We start from the raw sequence: 19,987 nt of genomic DNA, 5'->3' as shown, positions 1-19,987 counted from the left end.
ACGACTCTTATAAGGTGTCACTGCTGAAATTTAATACTATTTTATTTGATAATTGTTTAACATAAAGGTGAGTTAACTTCGTTTAGGTTATCATATGACTAAAAGTATAAAATCATAATTATTAGCACTTTCAAAATATGCTTCTTATTTTTGTATATTAATCGAAAATGATTCATTAAATGTATGTTTTATTTGTGTCATTTCAGTTATGACAAAAAAATATTTAACAATGATTCAAAATATTTAAGCTGTTAATTTACTGACACACTTAGGCATTGAAGAAAATAGAGTAAGGGATCATGGGTTTCTCTTATTAGTTCGCAGTATTTTTTATGGATTAATATTAACTATCTCAAATAATAATTAAATGCTAACTAATACTAGTATTTTTTTTTACTCACATGCTCATATGAATTCATATTAAAAAAATTAAGATAAATTTTGAATAAAATTATTCAATTTAGTTCCAATATAAATTATAACAACTTTTTAGTGACTCACTGAATTCAAAATTAAACCTGACATTAAATAAACTAGAAGTTGAAATGAAGTAAACGTACCCCGCATTGCATGGATATGTAATTAATTTTTAAGCAAAATATAAGCATGAATGAAATGAGCTACTTAAATCATAATAGCATGCGTACTCATGATACTGAATTTACGAGTAATAAATCAGAAGTGAAATGGATCTATTATAAAACTTTCGATTCAGAAATGAATCTCTGTTTATCTGAATCAAACAATTACAAAATTAAATTGCAGATGTTGTAGCAGTAGCGCATATTACCATTTGACAAAATTGAGTTTTTTAAAAATCAACTTTGAAACCTTTTATTTATTTGAATAATAAAGTACAAATGAAATATCTGAAAGTTATTCAAATTCCGATCTAAAAATGAAATAAATGCTTTAAACAGCTAAGTGAAAAAAATTGAACAACAAGGTATACAGCGCAAGATTGAGAAGAGAAGATTTGCAAAAATCTTTAGATGTTGCAGTTTTGCTTTAGATATATAAATCAATAATATATCTCCATAATATAAACTTTTTTTTATAAAATACTTCTTTTGTAACTATTAATTATAAATCAGAGGACGACAACAACAAAAAATAATACTTTCAAATATTATATAAATAATTTTTTAGATCTTATTTTCAATTCAGTAACGATACCAGAAAATAAAATTTAGATTGTAGATTAAAATTTCAAAAGCATGACCAATTTTATTTTTTTATTTGATAAATTTAAACCCCATTGAAGTTAGACTGTATTCCGCTTTATGTTTTTGTCTTATTACCGAACCATTTTGAAATAAATCTATTGAAATTAAGTCTCTAAATCAGAATTGTGGTCACTTGACAAGAACGGTAGCTTAACTGGGAAATTCTTAACATGTGGCATCTTATCGTATTGATCATCATCTAATACACTGCGAATTTTCAGTAAAATAAAGATTTGAAACCGCGAATTTCTTTACGTAATGATTAATATACTGAAATTAAATCATTCAAGTTCTAAATGAAAGAAAAAAAGACGAGAAAAAATGGTTGAAAAAGCATTTTGTGTTTCTCTTCAAACAACGAAAATGAGACAATACGAATACACTTAATCTGTAACTTAAGAACCGTGAACTTTCAGCTTTGTTATTTTATTGTTATTATTTTAAAAACTCTCAATATTTATCACCTTCTGCATTTCAAACGGTTTGCAGTTTGATATTATACTCCTTTAACTTATTATCTTCAATCAAATATCTCTAAACATTTTGCATTTTTGAGCATGGCATGAATCCATTTTTGATTGGCTACCCATAATATTTGTATAATCCCGTCTTCAATTATCATAACACGTTTATTTCATTCCCATTCCTCAAGGTTATTCAAAGAGGTGTAACCGATTAATGCGACAAACCTTCCTCGTGGCTCTTCTTGAGATAATTTACTAACATGAAATTTGACTTACGTGCAGATAACTTCGAATTGTAGCCATTTTTTTAATTATTAAAAAATTTAATTCTTGACTTACTCTGAATTCTGTTTCACACTTAACTGAAGTCATAAGGAAAAAATTTAAACAAAAACTAAATTATAAAAAAATGATTAGAATACTACTAACAAACTTAAAATTATGGAATACATACTCGATTTTGAAGTTAATTTCAGCTTTAACAGATTGTTAAATGTTTGGTAAAACAATATCTCATACTATCAAACTCTTTACTTAGTGAACAGATATAAGAATAAAGTGTAATGCGAGAGTCGGCGGATTATTATACATTTTATAAAGAAGCCTGTGAGAATCAATATAAAATGATTCCCTGAAAATTTCTTGTTTAACGATTTCTCCCATAGTCTAATTATGTTACAGTAATAATGTGCAAACACAATGGTTTCAAATTCATTTTGTCCACATAACATTTAGAATTTGGAAGTTTTTGATGAAAACTACTTACAGTACATGACTTTCATTTGAAGACCATTTTATTTATAAAGTACTTATTTCAGAAGTCTACTTACTGAAAAACCCTACGATATATTCTACCAGTTTCGAGGAATTGTGAGAATATGATTCTTTTAAAAAGAAAGCAATATTTTGTCTAATAATAATTCCACTAATAATGCACTAACGAAATAAGCAATGATTTTAAAAATTAAATGTAATAAATATTTCCAATTTTTTTTATGAGCTTTAATATCAGCGACTTAATAATTTCAAATTTTATCGAAAATATCAAATTTTTGAATACACAAAATTGCTGTTTGTTTAAAAATTTCACTTTTATCCATCGAAAGTTTTTTCTTGCCTTTAATTTATCACTTTGACTACAATCAATAGCTGTAAAGTGAGTTTTTTTAAACCTTTTTCATTCACTTTTACATGCAATCTCTAAATGCGAATATACAAGGAAACTTTACCAGAAGACCGAAGCGAGGAGACGTTATGAACATCGCTTTTTTATTTATTTGATGAAGAAGCTGTTCGACCTTCATTTCGTAATGGTCTGTGAGGTTATTACCCACTTCAAACACATCGTTTACTATTACTCAATCCAAACGTGTTCTTGACAAAGCAGTTTTCATTCTTAAGAAATTGGAATTCTTCTAAGTTGCAACACTTTAATCTGATTTTTTTTATTAACATGTCTTTCATCATTTTTGGTGTTTAAACACTTTCTGAAACTTGAACCTAAATCGGCAATTGAAATCTCTTTTAATTCTCATTCTCATAAGTAATTTGAAATCCTTCGTAAACTTTTAATTTTTACGGAAATGAATGATTTTAATTTATGAGAGTAGTGATTAAAAAAAGATATGATGAGAAAAATTGGAATCTAAATTTCTTCAATTCGTAGTTTTCATTTATTTTGATCAAATATGTAACATACTGTAAGATTGGCATCTGCGTTCCGATCTTGAATATATGATGATGAATTCTTCATTCATGCAAGTTGCGTCGAAATGTCGAAATAACCATAAAACCAATACCCATAATATTTGCTCACGTGGCTGATATTATTGTGCCTTTCAAAATAGTTAAACGAATCGAATAACTTATATCCTTTTTTAGTTAGCTTTCAATTCCAATTTCAATCCTCTGGAAGGAAATGGATGCAATTTCCTTGAGACATTTGTGTAATCATGTTTATACTGCCCTTCTTAATTGCTTTGACTAAACAGAAAAGTAAGAATAAAACCATTTGAATGTGGTATAATAAAATGCAAGCAAATATCCTTGAGGGCACTGATATTGCTATTCTGCATTTAACGACTTAACGGTTGTCTTGTGACGTGAAGAAACAGCAAATATTGTTTTCGAATTCTGAGATGGAATTCCATTTCAAAATCAAATAACAGTTTTTCTCTGAATATACATCCAATTTGCAGAATGTTTATTTTTCTGCGTTGGTGTATCATAATATTTTCTATAAATGTGTCATTTCGCACGAATTTTTCATCATTCTTTGTGTGAGTGTATGCAACAGCATTTGGTGTGAAGGAAGACAACTATGCATCTAGTTTAAATGCAGATTTAGTATGAGATACAATTGCGAATGGAATGCTTATTTGTATTTGGCTACAACGGTGGTTAATTACTTATAAAATAATTTTTGATTTGTAAATGAATTAATAATTTATAAGTCTGCAAATGTTTTTCAAAATGATGATGGAAGGTAATATTTCTTTATTTTTTTTATAAAAAGCTTATTTATCTGTTATAACTTTTTTTTTTTTAACACTGTGTAAAATATTACTTATTTTTTCTTTTGGTTTTAGTTTTTCTCCACATTTTTACATCAAATTCAGCTGCTCTTTAATTCAGATTTAATAATAATAATAATAAAGAATTTTTTTTTTCTTTCATTTTTTCTCTCAACTTTTTTTCTTCTCAGAAGATGCTTTCATTTCGTCAAGTTTTATAGTTGCAAATTACAAAGAGATTAATAATAAATTTTTGCATAAATTGAGTAATTTTTTTTGGTTAGTAATGATAGTAATGATTTGATGTATTTATATTAGGTCAATTATCTCCCGATGTAAACTTGATTTTTAAAATTTAATATAAAATAATCTTGTTGGAAAAATGTGAAGTTATAAAATTAAAGTTAAATAAGAAGTATCTATTATTTTTTAACTACAATTTATTTAAAATTAACCATGGAATTTTTCATTTGTAAAATTTCTCTCTTTTGAGTTAAAAACTGCAAAGAAAAATTAACCATATGAAAGAAATGCTTTATGACATTGAATTGGAACAGAATGAAAATAAAAGTTGTTGCTTTAAGAAAATCGTATCTTAAAATCAGAATCATCTTTTTCAAAATTAGTTTTCAGTATTTTATTCAAAACTACAAATTCTTAATTTCTTTCAATTCAATTTTAAGCTGAAAATAAAAAATTTTACACATTTAAAAGTTAGAAATTCTCTTCTGTATCACGAAAGATATAAATTTCTTGGTTAAATAAATTGGAGAAAAAGTTATTTAATATTGTGTCAGTGCGTAGCATTTTGTTTTTACTGTTTAACTTAATAGCTTTAGCTGTTTAGATAATCGGTTAATATGTAATTATTCGTGAAACAATTACATAAATGAACGGTCGATTTGAAGATTGTTTTGAAACAAAATTTACAAAATAGAATTGTTTTTGCATTGAAATTCTTAATTCTGAAAAGTACTCAAATATTTCGATTGATTAAATAAAGAATTTCAAATAAATAAAATTATATTCTTTGATAAAAGGTGAAATTTATTTACGATTCAATTCATATTAACATCTTTTATATTTTACAAAATGCAAAATCCAGCATTTTCTTATTGTAGTGACTGTCTTCGTTTAGTATTCATCTTAAATTTTATTTTTACTGTATCTCATTACAGTGACAGTTTTCATTTTTTTAAAAACTTTCTGCCATTTCTATTGCTTTTAATACAAATCTTTTAAAGAAAATAAAAGATTGATATAGAAAAATAAAATTTCGAGTCCTTTTACTTAATCGCTTTCATTTTTAAGTTGTGCATAAACTAGATAGCCGCATTCTTCTCCTTATGGATGAAACATTTACTCTTTTTCAATTCACAGACACCTTCAGCATGTGTGTCAGATTAATCATATTTTTAAAGCAAGTGCCATTAAACTTTTCAACCGAAAAGCGTGATACAAAATTGCCCACCAAATAAGACAATAATTATCATTACCCTTCTTCCATTGTTGGAAGGTATTCTTTAAGGTAACAATTTGACCCATGAACCATAACGTGGCTGCGTAACAATGCGAGGTTCTCTCCATTCAAAAAATGTTGCTTCGTTGAAGCAGAATGTCGAAAGGAAAGAATGAACTGCGTTTTGCGAAGGAATCGTTCTCGCAACTTGTTATGAAAAACATAGCATAGTTTTATTGGTTAATAAAAAATTAAAGTAATAGCGATCTGAACAAACTTTACCCGTACTTTGTTAAGTTCTTCGATTTGATAACAGTTCATCGGCAGTCAACCTGTGTATGATGTCCGAATATCTAGGTCGACTTTAAAAATGTCAGCCATAAAATGTAAACACACATGTTTTGATTAGAACTAATTAGTTGCAAAAGTTTTAAATAACAACCGATCCAATTTATTCTAAAATCTGTATGATTTTAGAATAAATTGGATTTTTTTTCCCAGTTCGGCGATGTCAACGAAAAACTTTTCAGAATTAACTCTAACCTTCTAAGAACTTTTTTTATGTAATGAATATTGTTTCTGAACAGTATGGCCCTGTTTAAGTCATATATTTTATATTTGTCGCTGTTTTAAAAATTTATCCAACAAAATACTTTCATTATTTAAACATTGTTATTGTGTCTTTATATTTGTGCTGCAACAAAAAAAAAAAAAAATCTAATGATGACTTACTAATATAGTAAATTTTCTGTAAGAGTAACTTTTCGTTGGTTAAAAATCATTAAAACTTAATTTCTATTTGTAATTGAATAACGCTGTGGTTTATCGCTTCTTAAAGGGCTTCTGATCTCAAACTAATCTAAAATCAAACGTTAGTATATTTATAAAAGGCACTTTTGTTTGTTTTTCAAACTTGTTGTTCAGACAACTAGCAAAGAATCCTGTTTTAAAATTAATATAATGTGCCTGATTTTCTGACAAAATTTCACCATTTTGATTTTTGTTACTAGAGCAACATGATCTGAATTTAACTTTCCTTAATTTCAAAATAAAAACTTAATAAGCTAATAATGATATCGATATCTTATTTTGAGAAAAATCAAGTATTTTTAAAGAATACTATAATAAAATTCTTTATGATTGCATGATACGCGCCAAAGACGCTGCGTCCAGTTAAGTTTGGAATTTGGAATATTTCCTGAAGAGGGGGGGGGGAGAAGTGTAAGGATATTCGGACCTCTATACCGAGACATCGTACCATGATAATATTTTTGGATTATTATTTTATCTGCATTTTTAAAATTTACTTTTAATTATGTAGTTACGGTAAAGGTGGGCATAAAAAATTGTATTTAAAATCGTTGAAATGCGCTTGTAGATAAACACAGTACTAAAGCAATGAAATGTGTTGTTCTAAATTATAATTAAAATATGTATGAAAATTTATTAAAATTAGAAGCAAAAATAAAACTAGTATCACAAAAGCGCTTATTTTTTGAATTCTAAAAAATGGAGCAAATGCGGTATTTTGTTCTATAATATACATCGAAATTATTAAGGGAAAAAGTTAAAATTTTAACTAAAATACTGAAAAAAAGTAGACTTTTTCTACCTTAAGAAAATGTACAATTTGATTCCTTGCATTGTCATCATGTGAATTCATTCCATAACGTCAAAAGTTGCTCAATAATTTTTTAAAAACCTGTAATATTTTAGAAATTTAAATGAGTCAGTGTGCATATATCTTTTTATTCTGCATATAAATTGCTTTTACATTTTATATTTTCCCTTCTGATTTAATTAGATTCGGCTAATGAAGTTGATTGAAAAAGAACCTATTATTCTTATAGAAATGAAATGTGCTTTGAGAAACAATATCTATTTTTCTGAAATTTTATTACCAAAAATATTTACCTAGCTGGTCCTGTCTCTTAATATTAGATTCGTCGACATTCATTCTTGATAAAGTTTTTAATCTGCCATGTTTTTCTGTTATTCAGAGGATTTCTTAATTTCTTGTTCCGTAGCTTCTTAAATATACTGTGGATATTTAGGAACAATGTTCGTGTATATCTTAAAATGCAATCTTTTTTTACAATATAAATGTGCTAAGTTGAAAATAATTTTTGTTATTTATTTCTAAAGAAAATGCAAAGTAGAAAATAAAATTAATTAACTTTTGTTCTTCTTTTCTCTTTAATTTTGCAAAGACAGAAATGGTAGATGATATACCTGTTACTGTACCAATCTTATTATTTTGATTTTTTTTTAAATTTTGAAGATTTGTTAAATTATTCAATGGAATCATTTAATTAATGGAATCATCGAATTATTATTTCATGTTTTTAAGAAGCAAACATGAAATAATAATTCGTGGAACTGATTTGATGAAATGGCATGTAACTGAAAATATTTCCTCACCTGATCTTCCTCTGTTATGAATGTGTTTTTACAAGTATTTGCCAATATCAAAGTTTTAATTTATGGATATTTAGCTGTAAAGGTTTGAAGAATGGGAGGGTTTTATTATTTCTTCTTGATATAAAATAATTTTGTTCTTTTAAAAGTTTGGACCAGCAAATGTGCATTGCAAACGGCAATATTTTGTTTATGATTTCTTTGTTATTTCCTCTTCAAAATCCAATTTCCTTTCACAGAAAATGTGTGGTTCGCATATACTAAGTCACTTACATCCCACTCATCCGCTTAAAACTAATCAAATTTCTTTATCTTGGATAATAAGTCACTTATTAAAATGCCCATCTTTGAAAGACGAAGTTTCTTTTATGAAAACTACAGAAACGTTTGAGAATCAAGAATAAAATGAATGAACTAATAATTTTTATGCATGTAATTTTGATTTTTCCATTCTTCTAAAGAATTCTGAGATATCAATGAACTTCTTAATTGATTATAAGCGTATGATGAAACTATTTAGTATACATTGATACGATACGAAATGAAGTATTTAAGCATTGGAAACCGTAGTTTTATGAATTTTATGATCAAAATAGCTTTTATCGAATACTTTTTGACGATTTTCAGAACTTGTATAAATTATACATTAAATGTATAATCAATGAAATTTAAAATTATTGCAAATTATTTTTCATTTGTTCAAAGCATATAATATCATATCTAGTCACTATTTTAATACATATTGTGATTAATGATTGGAAAATGAATTTTATTTCCATTTATTGCCATTTTGAAATTACTCGTTTATTGTGCACGTTCTTTGACTTGGTGGTAAGATCTTGGTTTTGGTACACCAGAGGATTTCCGGTTCCAAATCAGATTTCGTCGGAGATTTTCTTCGTAAATAAATCTTTGATACATGTTCAATCTTCCTTTATATATCAAGGCGTCTTCCTATCGGTGTTGCTTGGAAACCTGTGAGTGGAATGTCTGTTCAGTTAACGTCCTCGTCATCTGATCTCTGTTCAAATTTATGAGTCAATTTTAGAATAAGCTCTTGTGATGCTTTAAAATGATATGTTAATGTAACTAAATTAAACTTTTTTTTTTCTTATTTTGGGAATGTATATATAATTAAAATATTCTGTAAAAGCATTTTGTCAGATTTGTAATAATTATGTTTACTGTTATAAAATACGGTTTCGCATGCGTTATGATTCTGAGGATTTGTCAAGTTTTGTCTTCTTCCGTAATATAAATTAATCTGAGGCATTTATCTCCTATTTTCGCGAAATATCCCGATAATGGGAATATTTACCATCACTGTCCGAATATTCCGTTCCCTATACCAAGAACGACATTTATTGGATTGGTCTTTTCTCTGTATATATTCATCTGTAGAGAGCGAGAGGAACGGGATGGAATGAAGAGGAAGTGGGGAAACGGGGGGGGGGGTGCTTCTCTTAGATGGATTTGTCGTGTGGTCCACCATCCGTCCAGAGGGTCCGAACTGGTTAGCAGCTGACCACTCTGGCCGAACCGGATCGATATGGGGAACGGCCATTTCCGACGTCACGGCCCGGGGACTTTGATGACGTCGGCCTGAGGAAACGCTCCCTCTTATCAATCACCGGCCAAGTTCCATTAATTGGCCCGTTGTGACGTCACCGCGATGACCTCTTTCATTCGCGACTCTTCTTCGTCTCTTTTGTGAATAATCGGTTCCCTCCGTCTCCTTCTTCCGCGCCCGCACTTGTTATATATTATTTTTTGCGGCCCTGATTGAGTTTGTCGCCTCGCATTTCGGCCACTGGTCCCTCGTCGTCATTTGCTGGCTGTTTATCTCTCTGGCCGCCTCACCCCCTCCGCCGCTATTCCGGACTATCTGGCAGTTTATGGTTTTTATACGGTTATTGTTATTTGCCTATTGTTGGCCTAAATGGACGAAGGTGATGGCTGCGCTCGATTCGGCCGCTTTTAATAGGAATCCGTTTAGAAGAGCGTCTCACGCGGATTGTTTGTTGTTATCTGTGAAAAGTATATTTCCGTGTATTGTTATTTTTTTCCCCTTGTACTTCAGGGCATTAAGACTGGATAATTAAAAAGTACTGAATAAAATATTTTTAATTATTTCATTCTACAACTAATTTTAATTCGAGTTTTTTAATAGAAAATTTCATTGTATCAGATTTGTCTTTCCTTTTATTTTAAACTAGCCGCCTTTGGCGACCAGCCGGTTCGCCAACCGTAATGCTCGTGAAAATTTTCAATTAAATATTTTATGTAACGTCTTTTAATAGCTTCTTCATCAAAATATTTATAAGCTTAAAATGTTGATAGTCATATTATTCACTCATTCTGTTATAAAGGCCTTAAGCCATAATGCACTATGTATCTCTCTAATTTTCTATCAGCTTCCGTAAAGTTTCTAATTTAAATTAAATTGGAAATGATGTGAAATAATTGAAATTTTACAATCCTTTTAGTTGTAATGCATTAATACAAAATAAATGTTTCTGTTTTCGTATCGTAATTAAATAAATATAAATTCTGGGTTATTAAATAGATTCTATTCACCATCTATTTTAAATATAGTGAAGAAAAATACATTCGTCATATCATGTCAGATGTCCACGTGTAGATCATCAAGATTATTAATTGCACAAGACATTCTTTATTTGCGAAAAAGTATTAAATGTACCAAAATTGTAGAAATTTTTTTAAGTTTAATTTTGACATTCGTGAAACAAAATTCCTCATATAGCAGAATTATGATAAATGAGAAAGTTTTTTTTTTCTAATTCTTTGAATTAAAATCTTTATTCCAGAATTTTTGAATTATTTCATATATTTAAAAAAAAAACTGATAATTTATGTTCTATATATAGATATAAATTGGACGATAATTTTGGATATTTTGAATTTGACATATTTTTGTCTGAATTGATATATTTTGTCTTTGGATTGTTATTTCATATCTTAACAAACTCTATATATTTTTATATTTCCTTTTGAGGAATGGAAAATTTGTGATATATTTACTTCTTTCTTGAAAAATCATCAGCATTCAAAGAGCTTTAAAACTAGGGCAGAAACTATATATAAAAAATAAAAAAAAAATAAAGATCATTATAATAACTTGATATGAGTACACAGTTACTTTAGGATTATTATTTTTTTTCTTAGAGAAAAATACAGGGGACAGAAATACTAATTTACTAAACATCAAAGAAAACTTCCTACAATCCTTGCATATTTCTTCGAAATGCACGCGGTTCTTTTCTCTGTGTTCGTGCAGCGCGACAAGTTTCGTTCGAACGGATCATTCATACTCGGTAACCTTTCGAAATTCCATTTCCTAAGTTATCTCCCGAAGCGGCGGGAAGAGCGCGGATTCCTTAAATAAGATATATGAAAGTAATAAGACCTTAACATTGCTCGCCATTTTCTCTTTCCGTTCTATTCTTATGATTGAAAATGCGATGAAACTGAAGAATTTATCTTCCCCGGTGCCAAATGTATCGAAGGGTTCCATTTGTTTGGACTCCTCCTGTTCCTCTGCTAATGTCGATTCGATTTGTCATCAGTCTGCATCAGGTGTTTGAACCCGATTCGAAGGGCTCGTTTATTTTTCGGCCGTTTATGTGAATACGCGTGCCATGTCGAAATTACAATATCCGACTTCTCTTATTTTATGGTTGTCTATCCACTGGGCAGTCCACATTTTTCTTTGAAGGAGAGTTGAGGATGAGTTTAGATTTCGGGTCTTGTGAGCAGACAAAAAATTTATAATAAATGGAATGATTTTTTTGGGAGTATATATAGAATTATTAAATTGCAAATGCAGATTCATTAATGTATATTAAAGGATTTATGATGGGTTCGTCTAATAATTTTTAATATACAAATTTTTTTAATAGTTATGATTAAATGAGTAGAATTTTCTGCTGGAATGTGTAGGAAAGTTAGTACTTAAAATGAGTATTCTCAACTTGAATGCTTATATGCTTTGAAATAATACTTTGGTACATCACATGGGTTTGTTGTTATGATTATTGTTATTGTTGCCGTTTTCTTTTCTTTTTTTTTCCAAAAGTAAAAACAATAAAATTTTGTGTTATATTTAGTTTTATTCATTATTTGTTTTCATAAACAAATTATGAACAAATCGATATTTGATTATTACTTTATTTATTTAATGTGTATTGCATTGAAAGGGTTTAGCACTTTCAACTTTTATTCCAAATTAATTTCTTTTTTACTTGTACATATAATCCCATAAATCTTTAAAAGTTTAACTGAAAAAAAACAACAACTTCAATCTTTAAAAAAATTGTGCTGTTTGTTTATTATTCCCATTGCTTAAATGTCTGAAATCCTCAATGCGGCGTTAAATATTATCGATTGTTAAATGAAATATTAATTTTTTTGGTATTTTTAAGTAAAAAAGTAACATTCTTTTTTTATGGGTGTGATTTGTAGGAATATGCATAGTTATTGATACGGTGTAAAAGAGGAAGGATAATTAAAATATACAATTGGTTTTTATATGCAGGAAAAATGGATATAAAAATGGCGACATTTCTTAGATTTTTTAACATTAATATTTATCTTTATACTATTAAATTTGATTTTTATATTTATTTTAAATTTTTTTAATGGTAAAACTAAAATTAAAACTGTATATCCCCCCCCCCGATAAAACATTTGTTACAATTTTCAACAAGTTTCTCTTAGCTGAGATTTTAATGTTATTCTTTAAAATCATCTTTGAAATCATGAAGCTTAGTAGTAACTTAAGAATAAGGAATTAAATCCAAATCGGTTGATTCATGTGTTGAATTATTGCATGGTAACATTATATTGCTAATTATTCTATATTTTAAAACAAAAGATTTCATGAGCATTTTTTTTTCAAAAACATGCATTAAATATTGTCTTTTAAGAACTTCATTGTTTCTGTCTACATTATCGTTTGTTTTGAATAATATTGCTGTGGAATAAAGAGCTAAATGGTTTAAATAATCTGAATATCAAATTCAAACTACTTATAAAAATTTTATTCGAATATACTTATATTAGAATATATTCATATAGAATTCAAATTCAATTTAAATTTAACTTATTTTGATTTATTAGTGAGGACGCGAATAATAATTATAATATTGTATTTCAAAAAAAAAAAAGTTTGAACTTTTTCAAAGAGCATCGATTGAAGAATATCAAACTTGATCTTGTTAAATGGCAAAATATATGTATTAAATCCTATTTTACTAGAAAAACAGCAAATTAATTAGTTGGTTTCGTTTTAATCAGCTGTCATTCTATTATATTTTCACTAACGATTTAAAAGATGATATCTATACTGTCATTGGTCTATGTTTTTTAATTCTCTCAATTATATAAATATACTAACTTTCTTAAAATTAAATTTTTGGCAATGTAACCATAATAGTTATTTGAAAATTGTTAGCTACATATTATTAGTCTTTTCAAAGACTTTTATTCGAAAATAGATTGATTGCATCATTGTTAATTTTTTTTTAATTTCTTGTCCTTTTTTCAAAGATATTCTAAAGCAGATGTTTTTGTAACTATCTGCTATCATTATTTTCATTGATATATACCTGTGAAACATTTTTTTTTTCTTTCAATTTCTCTAGAAAAGTCTGTATATTTCATGTTTTTATTTTCCGTGTACAATTCTTTTTTTCGATAGAAATAATACTATGTTCGTGTATTTGTAGAAATATTGAGATATCTCTTGAGGGTTCTTACCTTCCGCTTGTTGCATTGAAGTTCAATTTGAATGAGACTTTGTTTATCTTGTGGTGGTTGACTTCTCTGCTTTTAGAACTGAAGATCTGGTTAATCACTCAAAATTTCCTGCTTTGCCTGCTAAATAGGAAATAAGAATTGTGGTTGCCATTCCCGCCTCTTCCTGTCTTACTCAACCTCCGGAACGGAGTTCGTATGCGAGTATAATGAACTTCATTGAGTGGCTTTTTTTGGGTCTGTTATGCCATTATCATGATTCCGCCATTTTAGCATACTCTCTTACATAACACAAGGAAGACTTAATATATTCTAAATATAAACATAGTTCCGTTATTTACATTTATCCAAACTGTTAAAAAAGTTTAATTTATAGCTGGTTGTTCCGTGAATGCTCTGATTAGATTGATAAAAAGTGTAAAAAACGTATTGTCTCTCACCTGTATTGGTTTCTACACTATTTGAATCCATAATCATGCGTTTTATTTCATTGGAATATAATTTCTCAATTTCTCAATTCCGTGCTTTAAATCAAATGATTTATTAATAGATTATATAATCAATTAGTTTCCTTTAGGAATTCAATTATTTTAGTATTTTATATAAGATAAATATTGCGATTTTATTACGGCTTCTTACTTATAAGCTTTAATCTTTGTTTTCTTAAATTAAAAAAAAATTGTTTTATTTTTTAAATTTAATTTCTTATATACTTTTTGGCGTCATACGATTTAGCATAGAATGACAATTCTCTTTTTTTATACAGTCAGGTATATTTTCATTTTTTTTTCTTCCAAAAAGCGTTGGAGTAATGAATAGTTCATGTTACTCTCGATATTCAGTTATCCGTTTACCGTGCAAGTATTCAATAGCGAATTGAAATATGTAATAAAGCTTATCGATATTTCATGCAAATTGCAATTTTTGAAATGAATAACAATTTTCTTTCTTAAAATATCAGGCTTAAATATTATTATTTATGATTTTTTTTTGTTATATTTTAATTTAGATAATACTCTTAAAAATAATTCTGACTTGTATCCTTATCATATCAGCCTGAGAAATTTATTTAAAAAAAATTGTGGTGAAAATTATTGCATACGTAATTATTCAAAATGAATCATTTTAGACCATTAAACGAAATTTTTACTTGCTATATGAAAAGTTTTCAGTACTTTTCCAGAACTCTCATCCATAAATTTATACTGTTCAAATTAAATGTTTCTTTTGCTGGATTTAATGATAGATGACCAACTACAAAATTTTAAAACAGTGTTGAGTGAATATTTTAGGCATTGAAGGCATTCGATAGCTTTAATTTTTAGAAGTTATTCCATTCATTGCGCATATGTTTCTGTTTTCAAATAGTATTCTGATACTATGATTGATATACTAAAACTCAAATGAACTAAATGGATTATTTTATCCTTATATTCAAACAACAAGACGGTTACTTGTTAACCTGATTCGACTCATTTCATGCCTAAGAGAATATAAAGAAATAAAAAAAGCTGATTTTAAATGATTAAATAAAATGTTATTAGTAATGCGTGTATAATAGGATAAATCAAAATATACTTTCTCTTTCATTTCTTTCTTTTCTTCAAAATATATTCTTTTATTTCTTTTCCTTAATATAATTAAGAGTTTCAGTATGTACGTTTGCTCTTCTTAAACAACTGTATTGATTTTAATGAATTTTGGATACTTATTAGGCACAGCAAAAGAAATATTGCTGCCAATTCTACAAAAGTTTAAAGTTTATTAGAAATGAAATCAAATTCAGGAAAAATTATTGTTCAAAAAATTTCGATATCATCTTAAAATCCCTCCCCCTAAAAACACCTTTTTTTCAGTGATCCCAATTTAATGTTTGGCATCCAACATTTAACATTCATCAATGTTCAAAATTCAAACGAATTTTATTGCTTTCGTTCAGTTCTTTCTGTTGAAAATATCTACAGTTCGAATTTACTAAATCCAATATGTGTGTGTGTGTGTTTTCATTTGATTTTATTTTTTTGTTAGAACATGGTTTTTATAACTCTTTGCATTTTTTCATTAAAATCATATTATTATAAGGTAATAAATAAGCTTTCTTCATAAGATCAATTCCAAAAAACAAGAAATAAATAACTGTGTTTCTTAAAGAAATAGTGAAAAAATTTTTATTAATAAAATGTATGGGCTATGAAAAAAATGATAACCCCTGGCAATGTCGAATATATAAACTAAGTCTTTTATAAAATCATTAATGGCAAACATAATCTAATTGTCAAAATTGTAATGTCAGAATAAAATGTCTAACAAATAAACGAAACAATCTTATTGTTTCATTCATTAAAAAATACTCTTTACCGTATCCAGAGACACTGTCATACCTTCCTCGAGTGGTGATGGATTTTCCATTCTGGCGAGTGTATCTTGGGCGTTTAAAAATTCTGGGCACGCATATTATTATCATCGATAGAGAGGGATTCTATAAGGGCTGTTTAGAGGCGTCTCCAGCAGAGGCCGCTTCCATCGATCGGAGGGAGGGGACTCACTGAATAAGAGAGGAGGAGGACAAGGAGGATTAAGCGCGGATCGATCTTTACACGTCTTTTATGTAAAGCTGACCAACACACTCTCTATCTATACATCACAGCACCGGAGACTCTATGGCTATCTCTTCCTTTCATGCTGCTCTCAGATAATACATTCGACCGCCGCCTTCGCTCGCTTCTGCATACCCAAGTAATCACACTTTCGGCATCGCGATCTGCTCTTTCTAACACTTCGTATTTTCTCTGGCCATCACCCCACCCCCCTTCTTCCATCTTCTGTCCCATTCAGTGGTCTTTTATTTCATCTTTCTGTCCATTCTAGAGAGTGCATCTTTGCCGCTTTTTGGGGAACCGCGTGCTGGCAAAGAACACAGGAATAATTTGGCTATTTTGATTCGCTGATGTAGTTCTATTTCTGCATAAAACATTAAACTGCAGAAAGTTGATTTTTTTTTTTGCTTCATTTGTTTTGATATTGTTTCTTATTCTAAATCTAATGTTCTAGGCTGAATAATTGGCAAATCTATAAATTATATCTTTCAGTTCAGATATAGGATGCAAACTGCTTATGTTGAAAAAAGTTTATTAACCTCATTTGAGGTATTGAATAAAAATTTTATTATTATAATACAGTAACATTTCTTATATTTTTGAAGAATCGCTATGGAGTTTATGATAATTAAATATTCAAAACTCACAACACCAATAAAACTATTTTCATCTCCCAGGAAATTAAAAATAAATTATCTTAATTATTATTTACATATAGTATATATAATTATATATATTGGCATATACAACCACTTATGTACTAATTAATCAGATGATTTATATCTATGAAAGAGAAGCTTATGTCTTAGAAATATTACATTTTGTAATAAAAGTGCAATATGTATTGATATATATTAAGAGGAAAAATGATGCCACGAATTTCTGAAACATATTTGTCTTTTTCTATTTTATTTATTTATTTTGGTTTAGATTAACCATAGTTTTTAAAAATAATACAACACATTCAATCTGCATAAATATATTTTTGTGATTTGCCGACAAAAATCTTTCTGCTATGTCAATGAACTGCGGCAGACTGCAAAATTTCAGATTCGGAACACCATTCAGCCTAGGATTTGCCTTTTGCGAAATCCTGATTCACTTAAAATCTGTAAGACGTGAAACTTCTTTCTTCTCATTCAACATGAAAGTTTGGGTCACATCCCACATGCCTCCTCATCATCTGACTATGGTTCAAAATTACAGAGTTCACACTAATAACCCTCGTGTTGTTAAAAACAAATGATTATTCTATCAGGAAAAGTTTTTTCTATCAATAAAATATTCCTAGTATTCTGTTTTCATTAAAGGTACTGCTTATATTTTTATCTTTCATTATCACTTATCGCTTAGAAACATTTGATTCCGGAGATGCAGTCAAGCATATTGATGAATACTTAGCAATATGAAATTTATTATCCTCTTCGGGTATTCATTCAGCAGAAGATGCTTTCTTTGTTACTCGATAGCCATCGACAGGTAGGTCGCCAGATCATTCCAATTTATAATACTTTGTTCTCCGAATATCCTTCTGCCAATGTCTTTTTTTCTTCGAGTCGTGAGATGTGGATCCCCAAATGATGTTCTCCTCTGCTGGAGGTCATTAGAGCACTCAAAACTACAGGTTGTACAAAATAAGAACAGTGTGGCTGATTACTCCTCGGATTTTTTTTTTTCTGTGCTCACATGAGTACCCTCTGCCAAAGCAGTGTCCGTTTCATTCGAGTCATTATTCCCAGCATCTATGCATACCGAACCGTCATTAGTCGAAAGGCTGACGCATTTTGATTGGGTGTCTCGTTTCTTCACGCTTCGACCTTTAATGATCGGATTTGAATGAAATTCGCCCAATCCCCTCCTGCGCATGCGTCTACCGCTAACGCCTTTCTTTTTTCCCACACCTGCGCCGCTCTTGCATTGGAACACTTAGAGAGCCCAATTCGTGATTGAGAAATGCTACTTTGCAAAGTCTTATTTATATATCGAATATTTTTCCGGCATTATGAATATAATTACGATAATGAGCAGGGCTCTTTGAAATAATTCCGAGGAAACGAGTTAATGCCTATGGCTGTTTTGTATTCCTACGTAATCTGGAAAATAATCTTTTCGTCTACGTTTAAAAATGAATGAGTCTCTTTTATCTTCCAACTGTATTGTAGTGTTATTAAATTGATTTTTGTACCAGAGCGGGAACGCACGCTGCCGGTATTTGCATGAATTTTGAAGGTTTTTGATTGCTATATTATGAAGAGAAAATTGACTTGTTTTCTTTTCAAGTATTGTATAAAGAATAAAACTTACGATTAAAAGATGATATTATATAAATTAGATGAGTAAATTTTAAAGGATAAAATAAATTTCTCTGTTTAAAAAGTATTTCGTTCGTAGTATATTAAATAAATTGAGCTAATCTAAATAATTTTCAGAAACTTGTTTAAAGATTTATCCATAAAAAATGTTTTATTTAGCATTATGTGTTAACTCCGAACTAGTCAATTCAATTGAAGTATACTTTTTACATCAAGTTTAGTTTTCAATCACACCTGGTAAAATTCTAAATCATTACAGAGTTTTTAAAAAATGTATAATAAAATTATACATTCCAGTCTGTTCCATTCTTATATAGGTATAAGCCTTCTATATTTGTACATCGTTCTTCTTTTCTTTTAAGAGATTTGAAACATTTACTGGTCTATTTCCACATTCGTACATAATCATTGAAATCGGAAGTTATTTTCCTATGAGATAATTAAATGGGGATAATAAAGTACATGAAAACAATTTATTACTTTGCGTATTTATTGGATTTGAGAAAAAAAAAAATTGAAGATTTATATTCTTCTTATAAATAGATACAAAAAACATTCAGCAATTAAATGAAAATGGAACAATTATATTAAAAAGAAGTGTTTCATTTCATGTTAAAGTAATTTTTTAAAGTACAGTTACTATTGATTAATGAGAAATTTTTATCGAAAATTGAATCATCTTCTGTTATGTTCTAGTTTTAAAAATAATAATATTAATAATAAACTAGAAATTTATTTTTTTTACATTAATTATATTTGTGCATTCATTTTCTTGTAGCAAACTCTTAAACATTTTTATAACTTTTATACAAATACTTTTCCACAGAAGACAATACAACTTAAGAAATTTAAATTATATTACTACAAGTTTCAAAATCACGCATCAAGCTGGCGTGGCATGGGAATTCGGAGAGTGAGTAATTACTTCGTCGTCATCTTTATCTGACCACAACTAAGCAGTATGAAGTTTCTCACAAAATAATTTCCGCGTCATTTTAAAGTACAATTTATAATCCAAAATTATGCACAGTTATTGATTTTCAATCTTGAAATATGTGTACAAATTTTTTGCCTCTTATCATCATTCGTGTATCTCTAAAAATAGAACTATTCCCTTCGAGTCACCTAAAATGTCCGAAAGCACCTGCTCTTGAAAATCCCATTAGCTCCACATCCTTTCGGGGGTCTAAAATCCCGACCAATGCCGTGCCCGTATTTCAGGA

The 19,987-nt window shown here is 28.7% G+C and overlaps 1 protein-coding gene across 14 annotated transcripts in view; it reads left to right on the top strand.

The window, feature by feature from the left end:
* Positions 1-19,987, top strand: part of LOC129969690 (POU domain, class 2, transcription factor 3-like) — a 598,164-nt gene that overhangs the window by 476,883 nt on the left and 101,294 nt on the right. The window contains exon 1 of one of the 14 annotated variants that reach the window (XM_056084375.1): positions 3,988-4,175. The exons of the other annotated variants lie outside the window; for them this stretch is intronic. Within the exon in view, the coding sequence (XP_055940350.1) occupies positions 4,151-4,175 (25 nt within the window). The 5' untranslated portion in view covers positions 3,988-4,150. Of the gene's footprint in view, positions 1-3,987; positions 4,176-19,987 lie in introns of those variants that run through there. 14 annotated transcript variants of the gene reach the window in all.

Source organism: Argiope bruennichi, chromosome 5 (assembly GCF_947563725.1).
Source record: "Argiope bruennichi chromosome 5, qqArgBrue1.1, whole genome shotgun sequence".
NCBI classification, from domain to species: Eukaryota; Metazoa; Arthropoda; class Arachnida; order Araneae; family Araneidae; genus Argiope; species Argiope bruennichi.
This window is presented reverse-complemented; position numbering and strand designations above follow the sequence as displayed.